Here is a 25,889-nt window from a genome sequence, read left to right on the forward strand (position 1 = left end):
CCAATCAACAGCCAAAGGTCAAAACAGTCGCTTAGCAACTCGATCAAAGGTCTTCCAACTCAGCCTCCTTAGCTAGTCAACTAGAAGTCAAAACAATCCAATTCTGAGTAGTCAAACTTGATCAATGCATTGAAGAAGCCTGCGGTCAAAGTGCCCAGATTGCCTTGAATTTTGTGCCAATAAATGTGTCCAAGAACAGAGATATTTCACCCAAAAATGCAGTCAAAACATGCCAAACACACCCAAGTCAACGTTGGTCAATGCCCTGCAATAGGTCTAAAATTCAGCCAATCTGAAATAGACACTTGTCCCTTCACACGTGTGAAAGATCTCTACAATTCCTAAGCTGTACGAACCAATCAATGAAGAAGAGAGAAGAAATGTTTGTGTTGATGAGGTGCCAAATCAGGAGGGTTTGACTTGTATTTTTACGCATTAAAGGGGTGCTCATTTTGCTTCTCGGCAAACAAATGTCATCTTGTGGGCTTCATTTCAAAAATATATTTTTCCTTGTCCAAATTGAGTGCTTCAAAAGTCAATTTTGGTCCTCTCAGAAAGAGGAATTTAATGCAATGGTTGGAATTTGTCACTGAGCTGCCAAATTAACAACTTTAAGAATATAAAAGTCATTTTAATAATATAAAGTTGTCATGTCCCCATTTTTATGCTTCTTCATAGTACAGCCAAGGTGGATTTCTAGGACAGGGGATGGCCAGGATAGTGGAGCAGGTTTATGTCATTAGGGGTCCCGATGGAGTTTTGAGGAGTTTTTATGGGATTTGATGGCATTCGCTTGGCATATTCCATCATCAACACAGTTTGCCTTTCGTTCTGTTGCATCTCGACAACTTTCAAAAATCAGCATTATTATTGGGCATAACTTTATTAATTATGCACAAGGTGGCATTCCGGGGAGATTAATTGATGGAACACCTCAATGTAATAGCTCGTTGGAACCGGAATGAGAAAAACTACATGATGGGACTTTTGGATGGGGGTTTCATTGACCTGAGGAGACATGGTGGCCAATTTACCCTTTTCCCGCATTAAAAAATAATATTTTAATTAAAATAAAAAAGGGAAAAGTGCTCCATGATTAAAATAATAAAAAAATAGACATTCTAGAGGGGTCCATCAGATCTATAAAAGAGGAGGAGGAGGCATTTGAGGACATCTTGGTTTTGATATTGTTTCTTGTATGAGAGGTTGAGAACCCAGTTCTCTACTCCATTGGTAGCCCTAGGACGAAAACCCTTGGGTGATATAGAGAGATTGGGTGAGCACCCATCTCCCCTTGGTGGATTCATTCAAAATCCACAGGTGTAGTGATTGATTTCATGTTCAGTTTGGAGGCCAGTTTCAATATTATTATATATCTTGGAGGGTCATTCCCAGCTATTGTATTAGCATATATTTCTATAATAAAGCTGGATTTTGTTGTTGCATTTCTCATTGTTCCTCATGTTGTGATCTTTAATGAGATTTTGTGCAATTTATAGATTTATGGTTTGGGTTTTACATGGAAATCTTCTGGTAAATGCATGATAGTTTTATATGAAGTGCTTGTTCCAAAAATTTCTGATTTGGGACATTACAAAAGTGTACTTAGCACTTTTTCACATAAAGTGACTTTTAAAACATGTGACTTTAATAACTTAAAGTACCTAGTATATATCCACATAAAAAGTACACTATCGTGTTGGAATCATGATTGTCGTTACACCAAAACACACAGGTGTTAGTAAACGGACGCATCGCCAGAGTCAACAAAGCCACAAGAGGCAGTTAAGCACATGTTGTGAAACACACGAGGAGCGTTGGTTTATCCTGTGAAAATTCCTACAATGAAGGAACCCCTACTGCAACAAATCTCAATCTACTTCACCTACTTGATTTTTAAATTACATTCATCAAGTTATTCTTCTGAATACTGAAGTAAATTACTTCTGCAGCCTACACTAATTAAATATTTGATCTCATCAAACAAAAAACAGAGCAAAGAACAAGATACATAGGACACACTTATTTTTGGACACAATAATCCCCGAAAAAACCCAATGCGGGAAAACTGATGCAACAGTTCTGAGGGTTTATTATTATGTAGGAGAAATATTTGAATACAAATCTAGGATGCTCATCTAGCAATCCTTTACAGAGAAAATACTAGCGGAAAATCTGAGTGAGTTTTACCTCACTTCACCCAGCAGAATTCCAGTTGATCCAGCAACAAGAATGGCTAACCCTTGCTACTTCTGCGATGGCCCTGCATAGACCCTGCGTCAACTCTTTTGCCCTCTTTGTCAGTTATCGCAGTTGTTCCAACAGTTTAGGCTTCTGCATGACAGACAGATTTTCCCTCTGCGTTGCCCGTCTAGCTTTGCGTCAAGGTTGTGTGGGCCCAGACTGGCCCAGCGTCATCTCTCTCGGCTACTGCGTTGTTTCTCTGCAAGCTCTCTCCACCTCTCTGTCAGTATTCTCCGGAAAGTCCTTCTCCCAGATTCTCATTGCCCCTCTGTTGTTGAATGATCACTTAATTCGAATTTCTCAACTTCCTAGCCCCAGAAATCGAACCAGATCAATTCATTCTCTCCGTGTATGTTTCCAAATGAACCCCAAGCCTCCATTTTATACTTTTCCTGTTGAGTCTTCAACGACCGAGATTAAGTCTCTAATCAACGGCTAAGATTAAAATATGACTTGATCCGCCTTCTAAATCATTCTCACCAATATTTTGATTAATACCCATTAATATTTTAATTTCCCTAAGTTTAGACTTAAGAACCCCATTAAAAATATTAGTTAATTTAATAAAATACAATCCGGGTGGAATTTCACCAAACGGTTTCTAAGTTCTTTAGAATTCATGTGCCTTAGCCTCTCCACCAATTTTCAAGGCTATAGCACTTCCAATGCTACCAAAAACTGACATATCCAATGTCCAACAATCTCCCCCAGCGCGAGTCGGGTGTGATTCGAACTCGAGACCTTTGGCTCTGATATCATTTCTTGGAATCACGATGTCGTTACACCAAAACCCACAGGTGTTAGTCAACGATCGCATCGTCAAAGATAAGGATCCATGAGAGGCAGTTAGTCCATATCACGAAACACACGAGGAGCGTTGGTTTATCCAATGTCCAACAATCTCCCCCCCCCCAAACGCAAGCCGAGTTTGTATCGAACTCGTGACCTACGCTCTGATGCCACTTGTTGGGATCACAATTGTCGTTACACCAAAACCCGCAGGTGTTAGTAAACGAACGCATCACCAGAGTTCACGGATCCACGAGAGGCGATTAAGCACATGTCGCGAAACACACGGGGAGCGTTGGTTTATCCAATGTCCAACAATCTCCCCCAACGCAAGCCAGGTGTGATTCGAACTCGAGACCTTTGGCTCGGATATCACTTGTCTAAATCACAATTGTCGTTACACCAAAACCTGCAAGTGTTAGTCAATGATCGCATCACTAGAGATAAGGATCCATGAGAGGTGGTTAGTCCATGTCACGAAACGCACAGGGAGCGTTCGTTTATCCAATGTCCAACATAGCCCTCTTTATATTAATAAACTCAAAATATCACTTAGACAAAAGGTGATTTATGTGTCTCCCTAGGCAAAAAGAAGAAATACCTAGGAAACCAGTGTTCCACGAGGTCGCGTCTCCCCACCCGGGGATCGAGTTTCCTAGCTCCCTCGCGCACCGGGGACTTGGGGATCACTGGGGGTCATTGTCCCACGCTCCTAAAAAGCAGGGTATGCAAGGAAACTCAGAAGGGGTCGTTTCCTCTAATTTCGAGGTCGAATCCTCAAAAGGGTCTCGTCATGGGTCGTAATGGGTCGTTTCCTTGGACAAAATTCGAAATTTTTTTAATAAAACAATTTTTTTTAAAGACACCTGAGTATTTGAAGGGGACCAGCAACACGATGGGATGTTGATCCAGAGGATGATGCATAGGTAGATATGGAGGAGAGCCTTGATGAGACACAGATGGGGTTGGTTGGTGTGCCACTTAGCATGCTTGAGAATGCAAGTGATTCTGATTCAGATGGTGACATGGTTGATCCCAATTTATTCATGTAGCAGTTGCATGCAGAGACTGGCGTGGCATTCCCTTGAGCAATTATGCTCATTTATCTTTTGATATGTTCTTATGTTATTAACTTATTTGCTTTTTTGTTTCAGACTTCAGTTTATTTTGAATCTTGATATATGAATCATGATATATTAGACTTGAGTCTTGACTCTATAAAATTTTGACTCTTGATGTATCAGACTTGACTCTTATAATTTTATTTCAATATTCAGTATTCAATGTTCATAATTGGAACATCAATATGGTTTAAACTTTAAACCTTTAAACATTTATAATTTTATTTTCATTGTACATTGTTAGTAACTTAGTAGTTACATTGTACAATTACAAACTTACATGTATGATGTATGATTATATGATATCATGCTTTTCGTTTTAAATTTGTTTCAGTTATATGATTCATCGATTTATCATTTATTCTTCATGATGTAAGTGTTATATTATATATATTATATAATGATAAAGACAATTACATTATAAATATTAAAATTTCAATGATATATATCTTATATTTATAAGTTTTTAAGACCTGACATCCCCCCACGTTTCCTAAAAATTGGTGGAGAGATTTTGCATAGGCCGCTCCTGTGTATCCCGGCTCCCTCGCCTCCTCGTCCCAGAAACTGGGTGGAACATCGTAGGAAACACCTCCTTGGTACCATTTTCAACACTTCCTCTTACTAAGGAAGGTGTTTCTCACCACTCTCATCCTATCTCTAAAGAATATATGCTTGTCCCCTGGCAATGACTTGATGAAATGTTTGCTACCTGTTTGTCAATGGATATATACTCGAGCTTCACAGCTCCCTCTAAACCTAGTCCCTAATGAAGTGGTATTTGATCTCTACATGCTTTGACCAGCCATTAAATATTGGATTCTCAGAGAGTTTGATACAACTTTGATTATCACAATATATCAAAGTGTACCAAGTCAAGGATACCTACAGCTCTGTTGTCACTGCTTAAGAAAGGTGTCTTGGTGTACTTTCCCAAAGCACACCCCCTGCATGCATCATGATGCTTTGTGTTGAAGTCAGGCAAACCTATAACCATCTCTCTCAACATCCTTAAAGCTCCATGGTGCAAGTGGGCCATCCTCCTGTGCCATAGCTCACACAGCTCATTGCTACTGGTCTGAGCCACCAAGGCTCTAATAGTCTGAAACATAACCCTGTAAAGCCTCCCACTATGGACTCCCATCACACAAGCAAACTCGATACTAGATCCTTTGGGATATGTAGATACTTGTCCCTTTCAAAACCAACACCTCATACCTCATGTCCTCTAAGCTAAAGATTGATATCAAACTCTTCTTCAAACCTGGAACATAAAGAACATTTGTCACCTTCAAAGGAGGTAATGACTCCCTTTAAAATGATATTCTTCCCACTCTTGTTGCTCTGACCTTGGAGTTATTTCCAAGCACAACCTCCGAGCCAATATCATCCTCTAAGAGACTCCAAAAGTACTCTCTCACTCTGGTCATATGGCAGGATGCTCCACTATCAACAAACCATGCACGGGAAGATGTAACATGAGTGGCTAAACTCACCACCAAGGCAAACTCATCCACCTCAGCTAATAAGGAAAACTCATTAACAAATTTGGAAGTAAAATCGTCCACCTCTATTGAAGTTGCAACTCCCTGCTTCTTCTTACCCTTCTTGTTGGGACATTGAACAGCATAGTGACCCATCTTCCCACAAGCAAAGCATTTCACTTTGCTCATGTCCTTCTCCTTCGCCTTCTACTTCCCCTTCTTTACTCCACTAGAAGACCCCTTCTTCGCCTTCTTCTTGCCCTTCGCTGCAAGGGCGACATTCTCCTCCTCACCCCCCCACCACTTTTGTTTCCCACCTTAGCACTCCTCTTGCTCTCCGCCTGGATGAAATCGTCCCACATCCTCCTCCAACATGGAGGTGCTCTCTAGCCACAATGCCATGTATGAATCCATCCCATTTCTCGGTGTATCCATCCAATGCAATCCTGAATAGCGCGTTCTCTGGGATAGCCTCTCCCACAGCAGTCAACTCATCCTTCAGCTGTGAGATCCTGTTGATGTATGTGGTCACATTGTCTGTCTTGGTCATCTTGGTGTTTCTTAGCTTTTGCTTCAACACCATCTTCTTGTTGTCATTGGAACTCTGGTGTAATGTGACCAAGGACTCCCACATCTGGTAGGCAAAGCTCATTCTAGTCACATGAGGGAATAAATTGTCCTTGATGGCATCTACAAGGATCATCTTACCCTTCACATTCTTCTTGTTGAATACAGCCAACTGAGTAGCATCAGTAGGAGGTTGTATAGGAGCCTCTACAATGTCCCATACTTCAACTTCCTCCAGTAAAAGCATCATTCTCTACTTCCAAGTGCCAAAATTATCAACCCTGCCAATATGTCCTCTACCCTCAACCTTGTTGCCATAACCTTCCCAACTAGTAAAATGGAGCAAACTTGTGAACTAAGAACCTTCCTCCATCTCAATTGCTGAAGTCTTTGGGTTTGTGGCAAGGCTTTATCAATTTTGTTCATTGTTAGCAGAGGTTTAATGCTTGTTGGTCGTTGTATCAGCTGTGACAGAAATCTCTGGTCTGACCCCTCTTTGGCTCTGATACCATGTAGAAAATTCAATGATTTGCACCCCTATCCCAATTTCAAATTTTGCAAGGTTTTTCAAGCCCAACCCACATGTTTTGACACGCTGATAAAATAATGTTCTAAGCATTCATTTGAAACATTTAAAGAGTGCTTCTACTATTTATTTTTTGCACGAGTGATACTAGAAAAATAACAAGCACACACAATTTTTTACACTATGATTTTGGTCAAGTTTGTGAAAATTCCAAACACGAAATTCTACTTCAGTAACTGATTTATTTCTCCTACTTATTTTCCACAATAAGTTATTTACAAAACCCTTTAGTAAACATCAAAGTAAATTCTACTACAGTTGTCACATAATAGCATAGAGAAAAGAATAGAGAAACACAAGCACAAGAATCAATCACATCAACACAGTTATTTTTGGACAATCGTCCCCGGAAAAACCCAATGCTGGAAAACCGGTGCAGCAGATGAGGGTTTATTTATTATTCTTCAGCATCAATCTCTTTACAAGGAATGATTTCGCAGAACATAGAGAAACTCCTAAGAAAACACCATAATTTTCCTCCTCACTTTGGAGAAATTCTGACACCTCAGAGACCATCCAACCTTCAATGTGTCACCTCTACATCATCTCTACATGAGAACTGCGTCCCTAGTTGCGTTGTCTCTCAGAGCTCTCCCTCTGCGTTGTCTCTCTGATGTAATGCGTCACCTCCTCCTCAGTCTTTGACTGATGCTGATGCCATCCTCTTCCTTCACCCTGCAACTCTCCCTCTAAAATTGAACTCTTACTCCTTGAGAATCGATTTCCCTCGGGTTACTGAGTATTTACCCAGTGTGTCTCCAAATGACCCTCAAGTCTTCCTTTATACTTTTCCTGTTGAGATATCAATGGTCGTGATTTAATCTCGAATCAACGGCTAAGATTAAAATTGATTTGATCCTCGTCTCTTAGAAGCTTCTCACCCATATTTTCATTAATACCCATTAATATTTTAATTTTCCTAAGTTTAGACTTAGGAACCTCATTAAAAATATTAATTATTTTAATAAAATACAATCCAGATAGAATTTCACCAAACAAGTTATGGGTCTTGGAGATCTCATGTGTCCTAGCTCCTCCGCAAAATTTCAGAGCTAGAGCACATCCGATGCTACCCAAAATCAACACTCCCTCTTAGCGAGGAATGTGCTCTAGCAATACTTCCCAGCAGAAGTATCACACTGATCCACGGCATCAGTCCTCTGCACTGTTGTTGCTTGGCCTGTTGCCCTTCATCCACTGCGGTGCTGCAACTTGTACTGCTGCCCATGACACTGCCACTGTCACTGCTGCATCTGTACTACAACTCCCTCTCAATATGCTGCATCATGTTGCCCATAGCACTACCACTACTGCAATTCCCTTCACTTTCCGCTTATGCTACTGAAACGGATTATCAATCATCCCCATCTTCTCCCTGAAATAAACAAACTTTGTTCTTCCTAGAGCCTTGGTGCGAATGTTTGCCACCTTTTCTCCTGTCAGAGTGTACCGTAACTGTACTGCCCCTCGCTGGACACAATCTCTGATAAAGTGACACCTGATGTCAATATGCTTCAACCGATCATGAAAAATTAGATTCTCAAAGAGCTTGATGCAACTCTGATTATCGCACAAAATATTGGTCACTTCCATCCTTCGCCTTAGTAGATTCACAAGCAACTTCCTAGGCCATATGGCTTCACACGATGTTGTGCTAGCTGCCATATATTCAGCTTCAACTGAGCTCAGAGCTATGGATTTATGTTTCCTACTACACCAAGAGGTCATTCCTAACCCAATGTTGAAATAGTACCTAGTGGTACTTTTCCGATCTACTGAACTTCCAACCCAATCTGCATCAGTGAACACACTCAGCCTGATGTCATTGCCTCGGGTGTACATTTATCCATGATTGACTGTTCCTTGTACATATCTGAGAACATGCTTGGCTGTTGCCCAGTGCGTCGTCTTTGGTTCCACCATGAACTGACTGAGGGTGTTGACAACGTAACAAATGTCTGGCTTGGTATCGACCAGATACATTAGGGACCCTACAAGCTCCCTGTACAAGGTGGGATCAACTTCTTTATCTTCAGACGCATCAATCTTCTTCCAATTGGTAATCATTGGAGTAGCCATAGGTCTACAGTCCTGCATTCTAAACCTTTTCAGAATCTTGGTAGCATATCTTCCCTGTCTAAGGAAAATTCCACCCTTCTGCTCCCAAACTTCCAACTCGAGAAAATAATGCATCTGTACCAAATCCTTCATGTCCAATTCTATAGCTAGGTTTTCCTTGCAATCTTTGATGAGCATGGATGAACCAGTTAGAAAAAGGTCATCCACATATAGCACCAAAATTAGACGCTCATTCTCTACAATCATCTAGTAGAGGTTGGGATCTGCATCACTCTTGACGAATCCCATCTTCTGCAAGTAACTATTAATTTGACCGTACCATGCTCTAGGCGCTTGTTTAAGCCCATACAAGGCTTTCTTCTCATGTGTCTCAAAACCCTCTAGTTGTTCAATGTATACTTCTTCTTCTATCACTCCATTCAAGAATGCAGTCTTCACGTCCATTTGGTGAATTTCCCACCCCATCTGTGCTGGAAGGGATATCACGGATCTAATAGAAGAATACCTGGCTACTGGGGCGAAGGTTTCTTCGTAGTCTATTCCTTCTTTCTGAGCATACCACTTAACCACGAACCTGGCTTTGTATTTTTCCACACTATCATCTGTAGCATATTTGACCCTGTAGATCCATCTTGAACCTACAACTGACCTATCCTGAGGTCTAGGCACCACTTCCCAAACATCATTGACCATTATGGAACTGTATTCCTCCACCATAGCATCTACCCATACTTGATGCGGAACAGCCTCCTAAAAACTAGAGGGTTCTCCAACCTGAGCCACCAAAGCCTGGTATCTACCTGGTTGTCTGCGCTCCCTTTTCTCGTTCCTAGGAGCTCCAACAAAATCCTCTGCATCCCATAGTATTTGTCGAAGTTCTCGACTCGTTCTTCCATTGGTAGTGGGTAGATCTATTTTCTCCTCCTCCTAAGACTCCACTTGTTGTGATACCTCTGGATTCTTGTCTTTTGGAGAAATATTGGTGCTGATTTCTACTGGTCGAAGTGGTTGGACCAATGGATCATCTTTTGACCGCTCTTCAGAAGGCATTTCTTAGGATTTCCTAAAAGCTCTATCCTCCATGAACTTCACATCCCTTCGTACTACAATCTTCCTATTTCCCAGAAGATAGATTCTATATGCCTTAGCATTCTCGCTACAACCCACAAGATATCCTTTTTCTGCAGTTTGATCCAACGTATTTCTCATTTCTTCGCGTATATGGCAGTATGCCAAACTCCCAAATATTCTGAAATGACTCACCTCAAGCTTCTTGCCAATGAAGACACTCTCCAGAGTAATCTTACCTAATGCCCTGTGAGGAGTCATGTTCCGGAAATATACTATCGTGTTGCATGCTTCTGCCCATAGAAATTTGGGCATATCCTAATCATACAACATTGCCCTTGTTGTTTCAACAATAGTCTTATTCTTCCTCTCTGCTACTCCATTTTGCTCCGGATTATATGGAGTTGTCCATTCTCTTTTGATGCCTTCCCTTGCGCAGAAATTAGTAAAGTCCTTATCAATGTAGTCTCCACCATTGTGAGTGCAACACTTTTATCCTCTTCCCTGTCAGATTCTCAACTAGAGCCTTAAACTCTATGCATCGATCAAAAACCTCATCCTTGGTTTTTAGAAAGTAGATCCAAGTCTCTGGAATGGTCATCAATGAAGGTGACGAAGTATTTGGCACCACTAAGTGCTTTTGTGGACATGGGTCTGCAGATATCTGAGTGTATCAATCCCATAACACTCTTAAACCTACTGTTACTTCTGGAATAAGCCGCTTTGGCGTACTTGCCTAGGGTGCAACCTCTACATACATCGTCTCATTTGGTACTTAATTCTGGAACTCCTGTGACGGTTCTTTTGAGAATTATTAGAGCCCCATGGTGTAAGTGCCCCATCCTCCTGTGCTATAGTTCATTCAAATCTTTTTCTCCACTGCTGCCTATCAATGCCATTGGAGATTCTCGTTGTAACTTATACAGTTTGTTACTTCTAACTCCAATTTGGGCCTTCTTCTACCAACTCAAATGTTTGACATATAATTTCTTCCCAATGAAGAAAACATCATAGCCCTTGCTTTGTAACTGAGATACAGAGAGTAATTTCATCCCCAATCCAGGCACATACAGCACACTGGTAGCCCGAAGCCGATCCCTTGCTTTTGTTTGAAAAACTATAGTACCTCTTCCTATGGGGGTACATTTCGACTTGTTTCCCATAGTGATTTGGAAATTCATCTGTTCTTCTTGATAGCTCGAGAAACATTCTCTTATTCCTGTCATGTGCGCAATGTGAAAACTTCTGAATCTAACACATCAGAAACCCCTACTGCATTTTCTGGTTTACTATCTCCTACTTGTTCTTAACATTAACAAGTTATTTAAATGCATAAATATCAAAGTAAACACAAACGCAACCTTCACAAATATACAGATCAACAACTGAAATAAACTGAGACAACACAAGGGACACCGTTATTTTTGGATAATCATCCCCAGAAAAACCCAACCCAGGAAAATCGGTGCAGCATATAGCGGGTTTTATTATTAAACAGATTTTAAATACAACTAGGGTGCCAGAAATGGCTCACCCTTCAGAGAATATCCTTGGCAACAATACCTCTATCCGGAGACAGATATTCCGGCAAATCAATCGCCAGATGAACAATCCTCCAGTGACTATGGTTGTTCCTTATGCTAGACAGCGAAAGTTGCTCCACGCACTCCTCTAGAACTACGTCACCCTCTCCCGGCTAATCTGTTCTCAGTCTGCCCCACAAACTTCCTCAGCGCAGCCTCTTAAGCTCTCTGCGTCAATTGTGTCAGCCTCTATGGCCTCTGCATCATCTTCTTTGGCCCTTTGCGTCCTCTGTGCTGGCCTCCTTAGCCTCTGCATTAACCCTTATTGCCTCTGCGTCAGCCTTCCTAGGCTCTACGTTGCCTCTCCCGGCACTCTGCTGCCCCTCTAATATGTATCCTTCAGGCTTGGATCGAAATCCCTTGCTGAACTGCCCCTTACTGCAACTGATCACTTGTTCGATTTCCTCAGCAAACCTCGCCCCAGAAAATCGAATAAACTGATCTCTCTTGGTGTCTTGGTGTATCTCCAACTGACCCTCAAGCCTCGTCTTAGACTTTTCCTGTTGACGATTCAACGGCCCAAATTAAATCCCTAATCAACAGCTAAGATCAGATCTGGCTTGATCCTTGTTATTTAGAACCTTCTCACGCATATTATATTAATACACATTAATATTTAAATTTTCCTAAGTTTAGACTCAGGGTCCCATTAAAAATATTAATTATTTTAATATCTCTCCATCCAGGTGGAATTTCCCCAAACAATTTCTGGGACTTGGAGATCTCATGTGCCTTAGCCTCTCCACCAATTTTCACGGCTAGAGCACATCCGATGCTACCAAAAATCAACACTCCGTCTTAGCAAGGAATGTGCTCTAGTAATGCTTCACGATAGAAACATCACATTGATCCTCCACATCAGTACCTGTGCTGATGCTTGGCCTGCTGCCTCACATTCTCTGCATTGTTGCTTCCTTTACTGTTGCCTATGACACTGCCACTGCCACTTCTACATTTGTACTGCAACTCCCCCTCAACATGTTGCATCATGCTGCCCATAGCACTGCTAACTGTTGCACTGCAACTCAGTTACCGAGAAGTAAGTAGCTGACTTCTCCCAACCACTGACATCTCAGTCAGTCTAGAAGCCTCGTAATGTTGAAGCTACCTCTGCTGCTATCTTGTGCTCACTCGGTTGCCACTGCGCTGCTGCAAACACGTGTACCTCTCACACTACTACAACCTCCACTACGCTGCCTCAGATTTCTGCACTCTAGCACTGCCTTGTCACTCCATCACACCTTGCTCCACCCAACACCTGTCATCATGCTACTGTCGTTAAGGGCTCCCGTAGTCGTATGTGATCCAAGAGTTTGGGCACCTCAAGGATCCTGCCCTTGCATGTAGTCCTTCTGACTACAACTCGATGTCACCGCACCTCTTCTCTAGAAGTGCATGAACACTCATGGCACAATCGTCATCAGTCTTGACATCCTTCTCCGCCTTTGCTGGAGCTGCCTTTGAGTCGGAAGCTTCTCCCTTGCCTTTCTTCCTGGGGCACTGAGATGCATAATGTCCCAGCTCCCCACAGTTGAAGCACTTGACCTTGGAGATGTCCTTCTTCTTCCTCTTCCCTTGTTGTCCCACAGATGCTAGAGCCGCATCCTCCTCCTCCTCTTTCTTGACTCGAACTCCCTTACCACTACTCCCCGCCTTGGTCAACCTCCTGATCTCTTCCTGTCGAAGAGCTACCCACATCTCTTCCCAATTGGGGAGAGTCGCTCTGCCCAAAATGCTTTGGACAAACGTCTCCCAGTCCTCGGAGACTACATTCAGAGCAATCCTGACCATAAACTCTGGATCCAGTGTAGACCCCACGGAAGTAAGCTGGTCGCGAATTCCTTGCAACCTGAGGAGGAAGTGATCTATCTCCTCTCCTTTCTGCATCTGATATGACCTTAGTTGATTCTCCAATAACATCTTCTGCTGCACAGAATATCCCTGGTATAAGGTGGTCAGGGTCTCCCACATCTGCCTTGTTGTTGACTTCTCAACAATATGTGGTATTACATGATCCTTGACCCCCGTCTAGAATCATGCATTTCGCCTTCGCAATGGCCTCTCCTCATACTTTTCATTAGCATTCGAGTCAACTGGGAAAGCTACGTTTTTCAAGGCATAGTCGTTGATGTGATGTTTATCCAGAATTGCAAGGATCCTGGCCTTCCAAATGACAAAATTGGAAGCCCCGTCCAATCTGTCCTAATCCCTCAATCCATTCACTGTCATCTCTGCTCCTCTTCTAGACTCCCTCTGAGTCTCGACTTCCCTCCTGGAAATCCTCTTGCCAACTGTCGAATCACCCCTCTCCAATCCCCCTTTGTTGCTGTAACTCATATCTGGATTTCTTGGCTAGAAATTCGTCAAGGTAGTGCTTCCCTCTACCTTGGTTCCGTCTCCTTAGACATTGTTCTACTCAGACAGAAACAACATCCCACCAGCTCCTCAAATCACAATTTGCACAGCTCCCTTAGCCCCGGCAACTACAGAATCTGAGCCCTTCTAGCTCTGCGCAATCACAGTGAGAGTTGGATCAGCTCCTCCAGGCCTCAACGTCAATCCTTCCTGACTGAGAAGGACGACCAGGCACTACGTAGGCCTGATCTACCCCTCCTTTGCCTCTTCGCTGGCTCTCCTCCTGCCTCTGAATGCCGACACCTCCTGCCTCAAAATGCTGACGCAGGCTCTGCGTGAGCCTCTATGTCACCCTCTTAGCACTGCATCACTCCTCTTGCCTCTTCAGCTCTGGAACAACGCTATCTCTCGGGACAGTTGCTTCACTGCTACAAATCCTCAGATTTCTCCTTCTAGTGTCTTCAGTCTTCCTAGATCTGCAATCACTCTGATACCATGTGAAAATTTCTGAATCTAACACATCAGAAACCCCTACTGCATTTTTTGGTTTAGTATCTCCTACTTGTTCTTTACATTAACAAGTTATTTAAATGCATAAATATCGAAGTAAACACAAATGCAACCTTCACAAATATACAGATCAACAACTGAAATAAACTGAGACAACACAAGGGACACCGTTATTTTTGGACAATCGTCCCCGGAAAAACCCAATGCAGGAAAACCGGTGCAGCAATAGAAGGTTATATTATTAAGTAGATTTTGAATACAACTAGGGTGCCAGAAATGGCTCACCCTTCAGAGAATATCCTTGGCAGCAATACCTCTATCCGGAGACAGATATTCCAGCAAATCAACAGCTGGATGAACAATCCTCCAGTGACTGCGGTTGTTCCTTGTGCTGGACAGCGAAAGTTGCTCCATGCACTCCTCTGGAACTGCATCACCCTCTCTCGACTAATCTGCTCTCAGTCTGCCCCACAAACTTCCTCAACGCAGCCTCTGAAGCTCTTTGTGTCAATTGTGTCAGCCTCTATGGCCTCTGTGTCAGCTTCTTTGGCCCTCTGCGTCCTTTGCGCTGGCCTCCTTAGCCTCTATGTCAACCCTTGCTGCCTCTGCATCAGCCTTCCTAGGCTCTACGCTGCCTCTTCCGGCACTCTGTTGCCTCTCTGATATGTATCCTTCAGCCTTGGATCGAAATCCCTTGTTGAACTGCCCCTCACTACAACTGATCACTTGTTTTATTTCCTCAACAAACCTCACCCCAGAAAATCAAACTCACTGATCTCTCTTGATGTCTTGGTGTATCTCCAACTAACCCTCAAGCCTCCTCTTATACTTTTCCTATTGAAGATTCAACGACCGAGATTAAGTCCCTAATCAATGGCTAAGATTAGATCTAGCTTGATCCTCGTTATTTAGAACTTTCTCACCCATATTATATTAATACACATTAATATTTTAATTTTCCTAAGTTTAGACTTAGAGTCTCATTAAAATATTAATTATTTTAATATCTCTCCATCCAGGTGGAATTTCCCCAAACGATTTATGGGTCTTGGAGATCTCATGTGCCTTAGCCTTTCCACCAATTTTCATGGCTAGAGCACATCCGATGTTACCAAAAATCAACACGCAGAAGCTCCACTATCAATATACCAAACCTCAAAGGAAGCAGAACTTGCCAAGCAAGCGACTTCTTCTTCCAGTCTGGAAGCTAACATAGAATAGTCGTGCTCCATATTCTTCATGCTTTCCTCTTTTCCGGTAGAACTGTGTGAGTCCTTTTGAGTTGCCGCTCCAACATTATGCTCCCGACTCATTGCAAATTCTCTTATCTCAGCTCTGATACCATGTGAAAATTCCAAACATGAAATTCTACTGCAATAACTGATTTATTTCTCCTACTTATTTTCCACAGTAAGTTATTTACAAAACCCTTCAGTAAACATCAAAGTAAATTCTACTGCAGTTGTCGCATAATAGCAGAGAGAAAAGAACAGAGAAAGACAAGCACAAGAATCAATCACATCAACACAGTTATTTTTGGAAAATCGTCCCCGGAAAAACCCAATGCGGGAAAGTTGGTGCAGCAGATGAGGATTTATTTATTATTCTTCACCAACAATCTCTTTACAAGGAATGATTTCACAGAACATAGAGAAACTTCTAAGAAAACACCTAAGATAATTTTCCTCCTCACTTTGGATAAATTCTAACACCCCAAAGGCCCTCCAACCTTCACTATGTCACCTCTCCGTCATCTCTGTGTGAGAACTGCATCCCTAGCTGTGCTGTCTCTCAGAGCTCTCCCTCTGCGTTGTCTCTCTGATGCATTGTGTCACCTCCTCCTCAATCTCTGAGTGATGTTGATGCCCTCCTATTCCTTCACCCTGCAACTCTCCCTCTGAAATCGAACTCTTACTCCTTGACAATCGATTTCCCTCGGGCTACTGAGTATTTGCCCAGTGTGTCTCCAAATGACTCTCAAGTCTTCCTTTATACCTTTCCCGTTGAGATATCAACAGTCGTGATCTAATCTCTAATCAACAGCTAAGATTAAATTAGACTTGATCCTCGTCTCTTAGAAGCCTCTCACCCATATTTTCATTAATACCCATTAATATTTTAATTTTCTTAAGTTTAGACTTAGAAAACTCATTAAAAATATTAATTATTTTAATAAAATACAATCCAGGAGGAATTTCACCAAACGATTTCTGAGTCTTGGAAATCTCATGTGTTCTAGCCCCTCCACAAAATTTCGGAGCTAGAGCACATCTGATGCTACCCAAAATCAACAAAGTTGACCCTAGGAAAACCCCACTGTTTTGATAAGTTGAAAATCAGTTCTGAAAGGAGTTATTTTTGCTTCTTAAAGGAAATTTTACAACAAAGATTTAACAAGAAAGTTTAAACTTATCTCTTCCCTTTCGCTGCTTCTCTGAGGTTCCTTTAACACTGAAATTTTTGGGACTGATATATCTAGCTCAGAAAACAATTTGACCTAGGTGCTGAAGGTTATAATGTTGCTCCTTAAGGTTCGAGCCTCCTTCAAAGTTTAAGCTCGGCCTCTTGAGATTCGAACCAATGCTAAACTCTCCCTTGTTCTCTTTGGTGCTCAATTTTCTTCACACAAAAGCACTTCCTCCTTGCTCCTCCTCTTCTCTTCTCAATGCTCTCATAAGAATAATGTGCTCTCTTCCTTCTCTTTCCTCCCTTTTGTCTTCTCCATCCCTAGGATCTAATGGTTGAGATTTAATCTCAAACCATTTAGATCAAGGGTGGAGATTAGTCCCCTACTTGACCCCTCCTCATGTGGTCCCCCTTTCTATTAATTAGACTCCTAGTACTTTTAATGTTTTAGTACCATGGTCAATTTTCCTCATAAAGTCACTTTAATGATATAAGGTGTACTTAGCACTTTATCACATAAAGTGACTTTTAAAACACATGTGACTTTAATAACTTAAAGTACCTAGTACATCATGACATAAAAAGTACATTAGCCCCCTTGATATTAATAAACTCATAATATCACTTAGACAAAAGGTGATTTATGTGTCTCCCTAGGCCAAAAGAAGAAATGCCTAGGAAACACCTCCTTGGTACCATTTTCAATAGTTTGGGAGATACTAAATTTGTTGTTTAATTTTATGCTGCAACAGTCATATGTTGTATAGGTAGACAGTTCCAAGAAGTGAACACCTCCACTCCAAATGACGTTATATAAAGCACTGATCTTATTTGGGGCTAATTGGGGTTATATTCGGGACTTCCCCCTTGGTCATTTAGGAGGTTGTTGGGCTCAAATAGCAGGGGCTAAGGTCGAGGCGATAGTGGACCCCTGCCTTGTGTGTGCCCATCCAATGGGTTCCCAAGACCTTAGCAATGTTGAAAACTGGTAGCTACAGTCAGTATTCTCATTGGAAAATCAAAGAAAAAATTATGAATTTATATGTTGACCAAGTCAGCAACACTCATTAAAAGGGTTTGACCCCAAGGTCAAAACCCACCTCCTAGCACATGTATAAATTAGAGTTCGTCCATCACACATCACATCGTTCGGATCTGAAATAAAAGAAGAATAGTCCACATGTGCGAAGGAGGAGAAGAATTTTCTGCGTTGACCAGCTCTCTTGTTTCTGTCTTTGACCAGCGTTGACTTGAGTATTCTTGCTTCTGTTTAACCAAGATTTTGACTGGTTTTGCAGGCCAAAATTTTCCGTGGTTTGCTGACTCTGTTTGATGATTTGATCGAATATTTTCTCCTGTTCTTGCATGTTGACCAAAGGTCAGCATCTGCACTTTGACGGAGGTTTGACTGTGGTACTACAGGTCGAATTTCAGCCCTTCGACCATCTGCCTCAGGCTGAAATTTAGCCCCTCTGTTGCAGACTTTGACTTGGACCAACATTGACTATTTCTCTCTCATTTGACTGGTTTGGCTTGGCATTTATTGAGGTCAAAAGATTGGAATTTGTTTGGAATATTCTGAGGTACATTTTGATGAACTGAACTCTCTCTCATAAGGAAAGGGTTGTTGGATTTTCCCCTTGTGACTTTTGCCCTGGTCGTTGACCTAGATTTTGGTATCTCTTTTCTTATTGTGATCTCTACTGCTGCTGCTCTATTGTTGATGGTTGAAATTTTTCATGTATAACTGCTTGATGATTGGAATGCTCTAAAGAAGTCAAATAGTATCATTGGAAGTATATATTAGTTTAAAAAATTGTACTAGTCTTGATTGCACTAGAAAATCAAAAAGCGGAAAATTGTTTCTCGTTGATGTTTGGGATGTGGCTACAATAAAGGATCTAAAAACAAAAGTGCAAAATTGCTCAGGCTATCTGGCAACTTTTCGGAGCTTGATCCACGAAGGAAAGCTTTTGCAAGAGAGGGGTGGAAGTTCAGGAGCGGGAGGGCCTTCCAGTAACACAAAAGGTCCAACTTCTTTCAAGGATGCGGTAAAAGGAAGGGTTGATTCGCATAACAAATCTTATCAAACTTCCACTATCCCCAGACCCTATATTGTAGAACAAATGAATCAAGTGCCGGCTTTGACAGTAAATCTGCCAGAGATCAATGAACTCTACTCTGATTTCCATTCAAGAGCAATCATATGAAGATTTAATGGTTTCTGGCCCAAGTTAGAGGACCTATATCAATGGATCTTCTCCACTTGGACTAAAAACTGCGATATTCCCCTGTGTTCTAGAGGTTTCTTTATTGTAAAATTTGATACAGTAAAAGATCTGGACCTTGGTTTTGGGGTAGTGCGGGTATTTTTATTACCTTATGGTTCCCAGGCTTTGATGCTAACTCCATGGTGGTTTCCAAAAGGCAAATGTGGATCAGATTACATAATCTCCCTTTGCATTTTTGGCATCACAAAGTGTTAGAAGGAATCGGCAATTCTTTGGGGAAGTTCTTAAAGGTGGGACTTGGATAGAGTGACAAAATGAATCTTCACCTTTGCCAGGATATGTGTAGAAATAGACTACAGTAGAGGTTTACCAGATCGTATTATTCTAATTCATAATAATATGCAGTGGTCCCAGTTTCTAGATTTCGAAAACATGGAATTTAGATGCCGTATTTGCCTTCAAACCAGAAACTTACAAAATTCATGTCCTCAGGCCAAAAAAAATCCCAAAAGAAAAAAGAGACAAGCCCAAAAGCCAAAGGGATGGCAGTTCTCAGATTCCCATGATACCACAGCAGAGGAGGAAGAAATCCCAGTGAATGCTACAAATATTGTTGAACAAAACTCTCAAGAAATCATAGAAAAGAGGGGGACAGAGCAGGTAGGTTCAATGCCTTTCTTGTGTTAATCTGTTTTCTGCATGGGCATTGTGGAGTCAATGTTTTATAACTTGCACTCATCCTTAGAATTGGCCGAGGGTCAACTTGGACTTGAACTCAATCTTGTCCATAACTCAGACTGATTTGAATTCAATGACTGGGTTTACTAAAAAAACATAAAATATTTACATTTCAATGAAAAAAATCATTTTTAAATTCAAAATCATTAGAAACAAAATATGCAAAGTCTGCTCATGTATATATAATGTAAGGGTTAACATATCAAAATGGCACCAAGCGCAATACATATGAGAAACAAAATTCAGAATCAATGAGGCTCTAAATGGCCTCTAGAGTCCTAAACACATGCTACAAGCTACTAGCCTACAAAATGGGATAAATCACTGATCAAAATGATCAATCATAAAGCTCATTACCACTCCTAGAAATGGGATTCTCAACATAAGCTACAAATCATCCTCTGGCTTACTCTAAATCACAACTCTTCAACACTACTCCAAATGCTCAAAAAGAGAGGTGAAGCAAATAGAGGGTTTTTTTTTTAAATGCTACAAGCTACTAGCCTACTACATAGTATAAATCATTGATCAAAATAATCAATCATCAAACTCATCACCACTCCCAGAAATGGGATCCTCAACATAAGCTACAAATCATCCCCTGGCTTACTCTAAATCACAACTCTTGAACACTACTCCAAATGCTCACAAATGCTCAACAAGAGAGATGTGAAGCAAATAGAGGTTTTTTTTCTGGGCAGAGGGGAGGGGGTGGTGGGTTTGGTTGTAGGGTTTAGGGCACTATGAATTAGGGTTTAGATTATTTCTTTTATATTGACTTTGTAATGAAAAATGCACTGCTGTGGAGTCTCAGGCCAACTCAGCCAAGTAGGTTCGGACGTGGTCAAGACTCAAGATGGACCGGTTCAGTACCAAACCAATCACCAAACTAAACAGAAAGCTGAGTTGACTTGGTTAGGGGGTCAACTGAGTCAACTTAGCTAAGTCCGCGTCTCAGCAGGCCAATTTTAAAATCACTGTGCAGAGTGAATGGTATGCCTTAAGGTGTTCTTGTTTCTTGTGCTATATGTATCAACATCACCAGACTCGCAATTTAAACTGCAAACTTGGCAAGTTTTGATCAGATTGGCCTACAAACAATCCAATTCAACTCAGGGTGATTCAAACCTAATTTTTGTGTGCTTTCTGTCATTTTTTCTGCTTGTTTGAGCTACATTCTTCTCTGCCAGTTTATTTTGTACTTGCAAAGATTTACCTGGGTCTCTGCTGATGTATTCCCAATCCAATTCAAACTCATCAGTCTTTTGCCTCACCAATTTTTTGCCAATTCCAAATCCATTAACATTGATATGTAATTTACTCCAATCCCCTAATTACTTTTCCAAAAGAAAACAATAGAAATGAAAAAACATTAAAAAGGCAAGTGATAGGTTGCCAAGACAATTGCAACTATTCAATACATACCAATATTCCTCAGAAAACTAAGGAAAGAAAAGGAAACTGGCAAAACAAGATGCAAAAAATTGTTGAAATTTTCATCAGTAAAATTCATGAGAAACATGGAATAATGGTATATGTACTATAGATACATACCTCTTTCGAAATCTCATTGATCGCCGATCACCATAATATCTATCAGAGTCATGTGAAAGATCAGATTTCAGTATATCGTATGTTGTTAAAACAATGTCTGCATCTGCCAGTTCATTTAGACTGGTTCCCATAGTGTCTAAAGTGGATTCACTTGAAATATCTTTAACACCTCCATACACTCTAACCTTTAAAGATCCCCTTTTAGTATGACTGCAAATCAAATATACAGCCAATTAATCCCTGATTTTCCTTGATCAGAAATATAATTATTGTCAGTAGCCTAAATGTTTTTTACTTTGCTCAAAGCAATTATGTTAAAGCATCATTTCACTTAATTCTTCTGCATTTTACTTGATCACAATGGAAGATAGAGAGACTTGATGAATCAGAAAACAGCTCACCGCCTCTGGTGCAGATTCTTAAATTAATAAAGGTTCCTCGAGGCAGATGCATTGGCAATGATTAAAAGAAATACAGCTAAATATCAAAGAGGAAGGTATAACAATTGGCTGCAGGTGCTAGGGCACAGTGATAGTATTACCCAAACTCCTGGGAAAGAAAGTTTTTTTCTCATGGGCTAAGTTCTCTTTTGTCATAGAAAAAGCTAGTTTCCAGATTGCCATACATGTAACTAGCATCTATTGTTTTAGAAGGAAAGTATATCAATGTCCATGAATGGCAAAAGTTCATTTAGATATAATGAACTCATGGGAGTGATTAACGCATCTTTAAGTACAAACCCTAAAAATAGAAAGCAAAATCTGGTACATCTGTAGAGTAGAAAACATAGCTAAAAGATATACAGCCAAAATTATCATAATTTTCACCTTTCTCATTAACTACTAAAGCCTCCCAGGAGAAGTCTAAAGATTCTGACTACTCAGGAATCTCAATCAACCAGATATCCTGCACAATAATGGGTGGCTGGCAAGTTACCCTCAATGATGTGTAATTCATTTCCACCAGGGTCAAACTCTTTGTATGTAGTTATTTTAAGACAAAAATATAAAATGAAATACCAAGAGTATCCCGCAAGCAACCATTATGACATTTGTCATACTTCCGCATTGGTCTCGACTCTCAACTGTAACTTCAAGAGATACAGCATGTTTAAATTCATGCAAATGGAAAAATAATAAACAGAGAGAAACAGAGCCAATCCAAGAGGATATCTGAGTCTCTGGAGCATATTATAACTTTAATGAGAGAACAAGAAACCACAGAGAACCCATTAGGGGAAAACCACGCCGTGACTTGAAAGAACACCACTGATAAAGGCAAGGATGATAGCCAGGTACATTAAAGCATAATAGGAATAAAGCAACTCGAATTGAATGATAAAGAATTGCGGGGGTTAAGGCAGACTAGATAGTTGGGACGGCAATATGATAAGTGCCACTAGCTTTTAGAGGATAATGCAATAAAATAATGGGAGGATGATCCCATCTTATGGAAGGGAATATTTAGATAAGGATAACAAGAAGAGTTGGGATAATCCTGGATATACAATAATTTGGACTACAATATGTTTTAGATTATTCCAGCCACTTGGGCCTTCAGACAAAAAGGTCTAGAAGAAAGGCAGATGCCAGATAGATTCTTTATTAAAAGCAGAAACATGGGACTTAGGACAAAAGACTCTAGAAGGTAGAGGACAGATAGATTCCTTATCAAGAGCAGCACTGATCTAATGTGCTATCATGCCATGCCATTCCCATAAGTTGAAATAACTAGATATAGCATAACTATGATGGTAAACAATTAGATGTTTAAACTTTTAGGAGTTCTATGGGCAATATCTAATTACACTCGATTGCATATATCTTAAATTTTATCAAATTCTCTCTTCACTTAACAGATATTCATAATTCTATAAATTTTCTCAATAACAAAATCTGATTGAGAGTAATAAGCACCAGAACTTTACTGAAGTATCAGGTTTCCTACCGAGCAATTTCATTCTGCCATTGTTGCAATATTGGTGCTGGACAAACAATAAGAGTTGCACAAGAAACCAGTTCACAGTCTGAAATTTGAATCAACTCTGAGCAAGTCTGACAAACAAAGTTTTTCTCAGTCTTGATGACATCAGCACTGCCTTCCATTACTAAACTTTTCCTCCTCTTCTTTCTAGTGGCTTTGTTGCTTCTAATCTCAATTTCAAAATCAGAAGCACTTTCATCTATTCCTTTTGCATCAGATTTTCCATTTGTTTCAAATCTAACACAATCTGCATGTTGCCAAGCATCACATACATCACACTGAACCCAAAGACCAGAATACTTGCTTTCAGTGACAGCCCCACATACACAGTCAACTCGTTCCAATTTTCGTCTTTTTAAAGAACGGTGCCCATTTTCCGCTGGATTCACTTTGCCATGAACAAAATCTGATTGATCTGATCTCCGAGGGTGTGCCAAGATGCAGGCAAGAAGCTCAACTGTTTTCCCTAAACCCATTTCGTCTGCATTCCCAACAAAGGTAGATAATGAGAACAACCGAGATTTTAAGTGCATCCCACACTTCTTTAAATCATGAAAAAAATGTTAACCAGGGATGGAATCACCACAGTTTACTAGCAATAATAAAATTGACTAATGTGAAAAGGCTCACCTGCAAGAATCCCACCATGCACGTAAGTTAGGAAACCTTCAGGATGCATTGAGATACTGCCACTGCAAAAGGGGTCAAAAATTAATCATAAGATTGCCATAATCACAACAGAAGTCAAAACCCATTGTCTGGCAACTGGAAAAAGTTGCAATACCCTTAGACATGCAGTAGTACATTGGATGCAATCATTCATGAAATCAATGTCTAAACTACTTGGAGAGAGAAAATAAATAGCATCTAAGATATTTTAGAATTAACAGCAATATAACTTATCTAATATTCCACCAAGTTTCAGGGACACAGGGACGCAGGGAGGCAGGGATGCAGGGATGTGCGCATGCAGTGTCTTGAGAATGTGTGGAGAGAAGACCCAAAAGGGAGCATCAAGGCTCCCAAAGTAGGGGATCTCACCCCAAATATTAAATATATAAGCCATCATCCCGTGGGAATGCGAAGACAGCCAACCACAAGTAAAAATCAACTGTTATTCTAACTTATCCAGCCAAAGAAATAAAAAAGACTGAACCTTCTGTTTTTCCTAGTTTCACTGAAATAATTCGTGCTGGACCTAAAGGGAACTTAGAGTATGGTAAAAGGTCTATCTTGTCTACTATTTTCTGCCTTTAAAGCTTGTCGTTCACAAAGTTCTAACTTCAACCTTCTTAATGTCTTAAACTAGCATGTTGTAGGATTTGGGAGGGATACATAGAAAAGAAAGGCAAGGCAACGGAGGTGGTGGCGTGAACCATTTCTACAAGGGACGTGGCTAATAGAGTCCCAAAGTATTGGGGACATACAAGGGACATTCCCAATGAAGTCCCCAAATTCGAGGAGCATGGGGAGTGTAGAGGACACACCCTGTGGAACATTGTTTCTATCACCAACTAGTACCTATGTATACAAATTCAACTGTAGGTTTACCTGAAATTGAACAAAAAACATTAAAGTTCTTGCAATTATGAAAGCATCTTTATTCTTGTTCCATTGTACCATTTTGGGGAAAAGCACCAGTCAAATTGTCAATCTCAAAATAAAATTGATTTGTGACAATGAAATTGAATTTAAAATTTCAATTTCACCCTTCAGACTAACCCCTCTAATCCACTCTGGTAGTCTAGCAGCTTCAACAAGTAGCCCAAAACGTCAACACCCAAAAGATAGAGATAGGAGGTTAAAGGGCATTCCTGAGTCCTATACAATAGAACAACGAAGATGTTGATTTTTCCTAGGCACTCCAGAATCAGGTCTATGTCTAAAACACGATCACAAACACTCTGAAATACCACAACTTCAAGCACTTTGCACAGCGGAAAATGTACAGCGGTGAATCAATGAAGTACACAATAGATTTACAAACCCAAAACTTGCTTGTATTACATTTTTAATACAACAAACATAGGGCTCCCTTGCCAGGGATCATGGCCCTTACAATTAGCCCTGATACAAAGAAAACGAGGGCTCGATGTCAACAACACTTGACTATCAATCTGCCCAAGAACAAGAACAAACTTGACTTACTTGCTGAAGAAGCGCTTACACCAACCCTTTCAGTCCACTTGTCTTGAACACCTGGCAAGTCCTTTACCACCTATACATGCAGAGAATACTACTGGTCCAAAGCCTCTGCCTTCAGCTGCTCAGAAGAAAGACTGCACCTTCAGATTCGCTTGTATACTTCAGCTCCAACACTCTGCCTTCTAACAATGACAATGCTCCTCCAATGTCGCTGAACATAGGATCAAATATCGTTGCTCCTCTTTCGAGTCTCTCTACTTCCCTCCTGGAAGTCCTCTGATCGACTTCTGTTGAGTCTCTCAACTTCCTGTCTGGAAGTTCTCGGTTTGACTCCCTCTGAGTCTCGATTTCCCTTCTGAAAATCCCTCTGCCAATGTCGAGATGCCCCACTCTGATCGTTTGTGCAACTACACCACTGATCCAGATTTCTTGTCTAGAAATCCTCG

General features: G+C 40.8%; 1 protein-coding gene across 6 annotated transcripts in view; it reads right to left on the minus strand.

Moving 5' to 3' along the window:
• LOC149157990 (uncharacterized) overlaps positions 1–25,889 on the minus strand; it is a 459,039-nt gene that overhangs the window by 415,809 nt on the left and 17,341 nt on the right. For all 6 annotated transcript variants that reach the window (XM_089436071.1, XM_089436075.1, XM_089436074.1 and 3 more), the window contains exons 5-7: positions 23,929–23,990; positions 23,263–23,779; positions 21,316–21,525 (exon numbers count right to left, since the gene is read on the minus strand). In XM_089436071.1, coding sequence (XP_089292197.1) covers positions 21,316–21,525; positions 23,263–23,779; positions 23,929–23,990 — 789 coding nt within the window. The remainder of the gene's footprint in view (positions 1–21,315; positions 21,526–23,262; positions 23,780–23,928; positions 23,991–25,889) is intronic.

The sequence above is a fragment of the Pinus tabuliformis genome, chromosome 5_2, assembly GCF_031772625.1.
Source record: "Pinus tabuliformis cultivar Carrire ecotype Pingquan chromosome 5_2, CPIR1, whole genome shotgun sequence".
NCBI classification, from domain to species: domain Eukaryota; kingdom Viridiplantae; phylum Streptophyta; class Pinopsida; order Pinales; family Pinaceae; genus Pinus; species Pinus tabuliformis.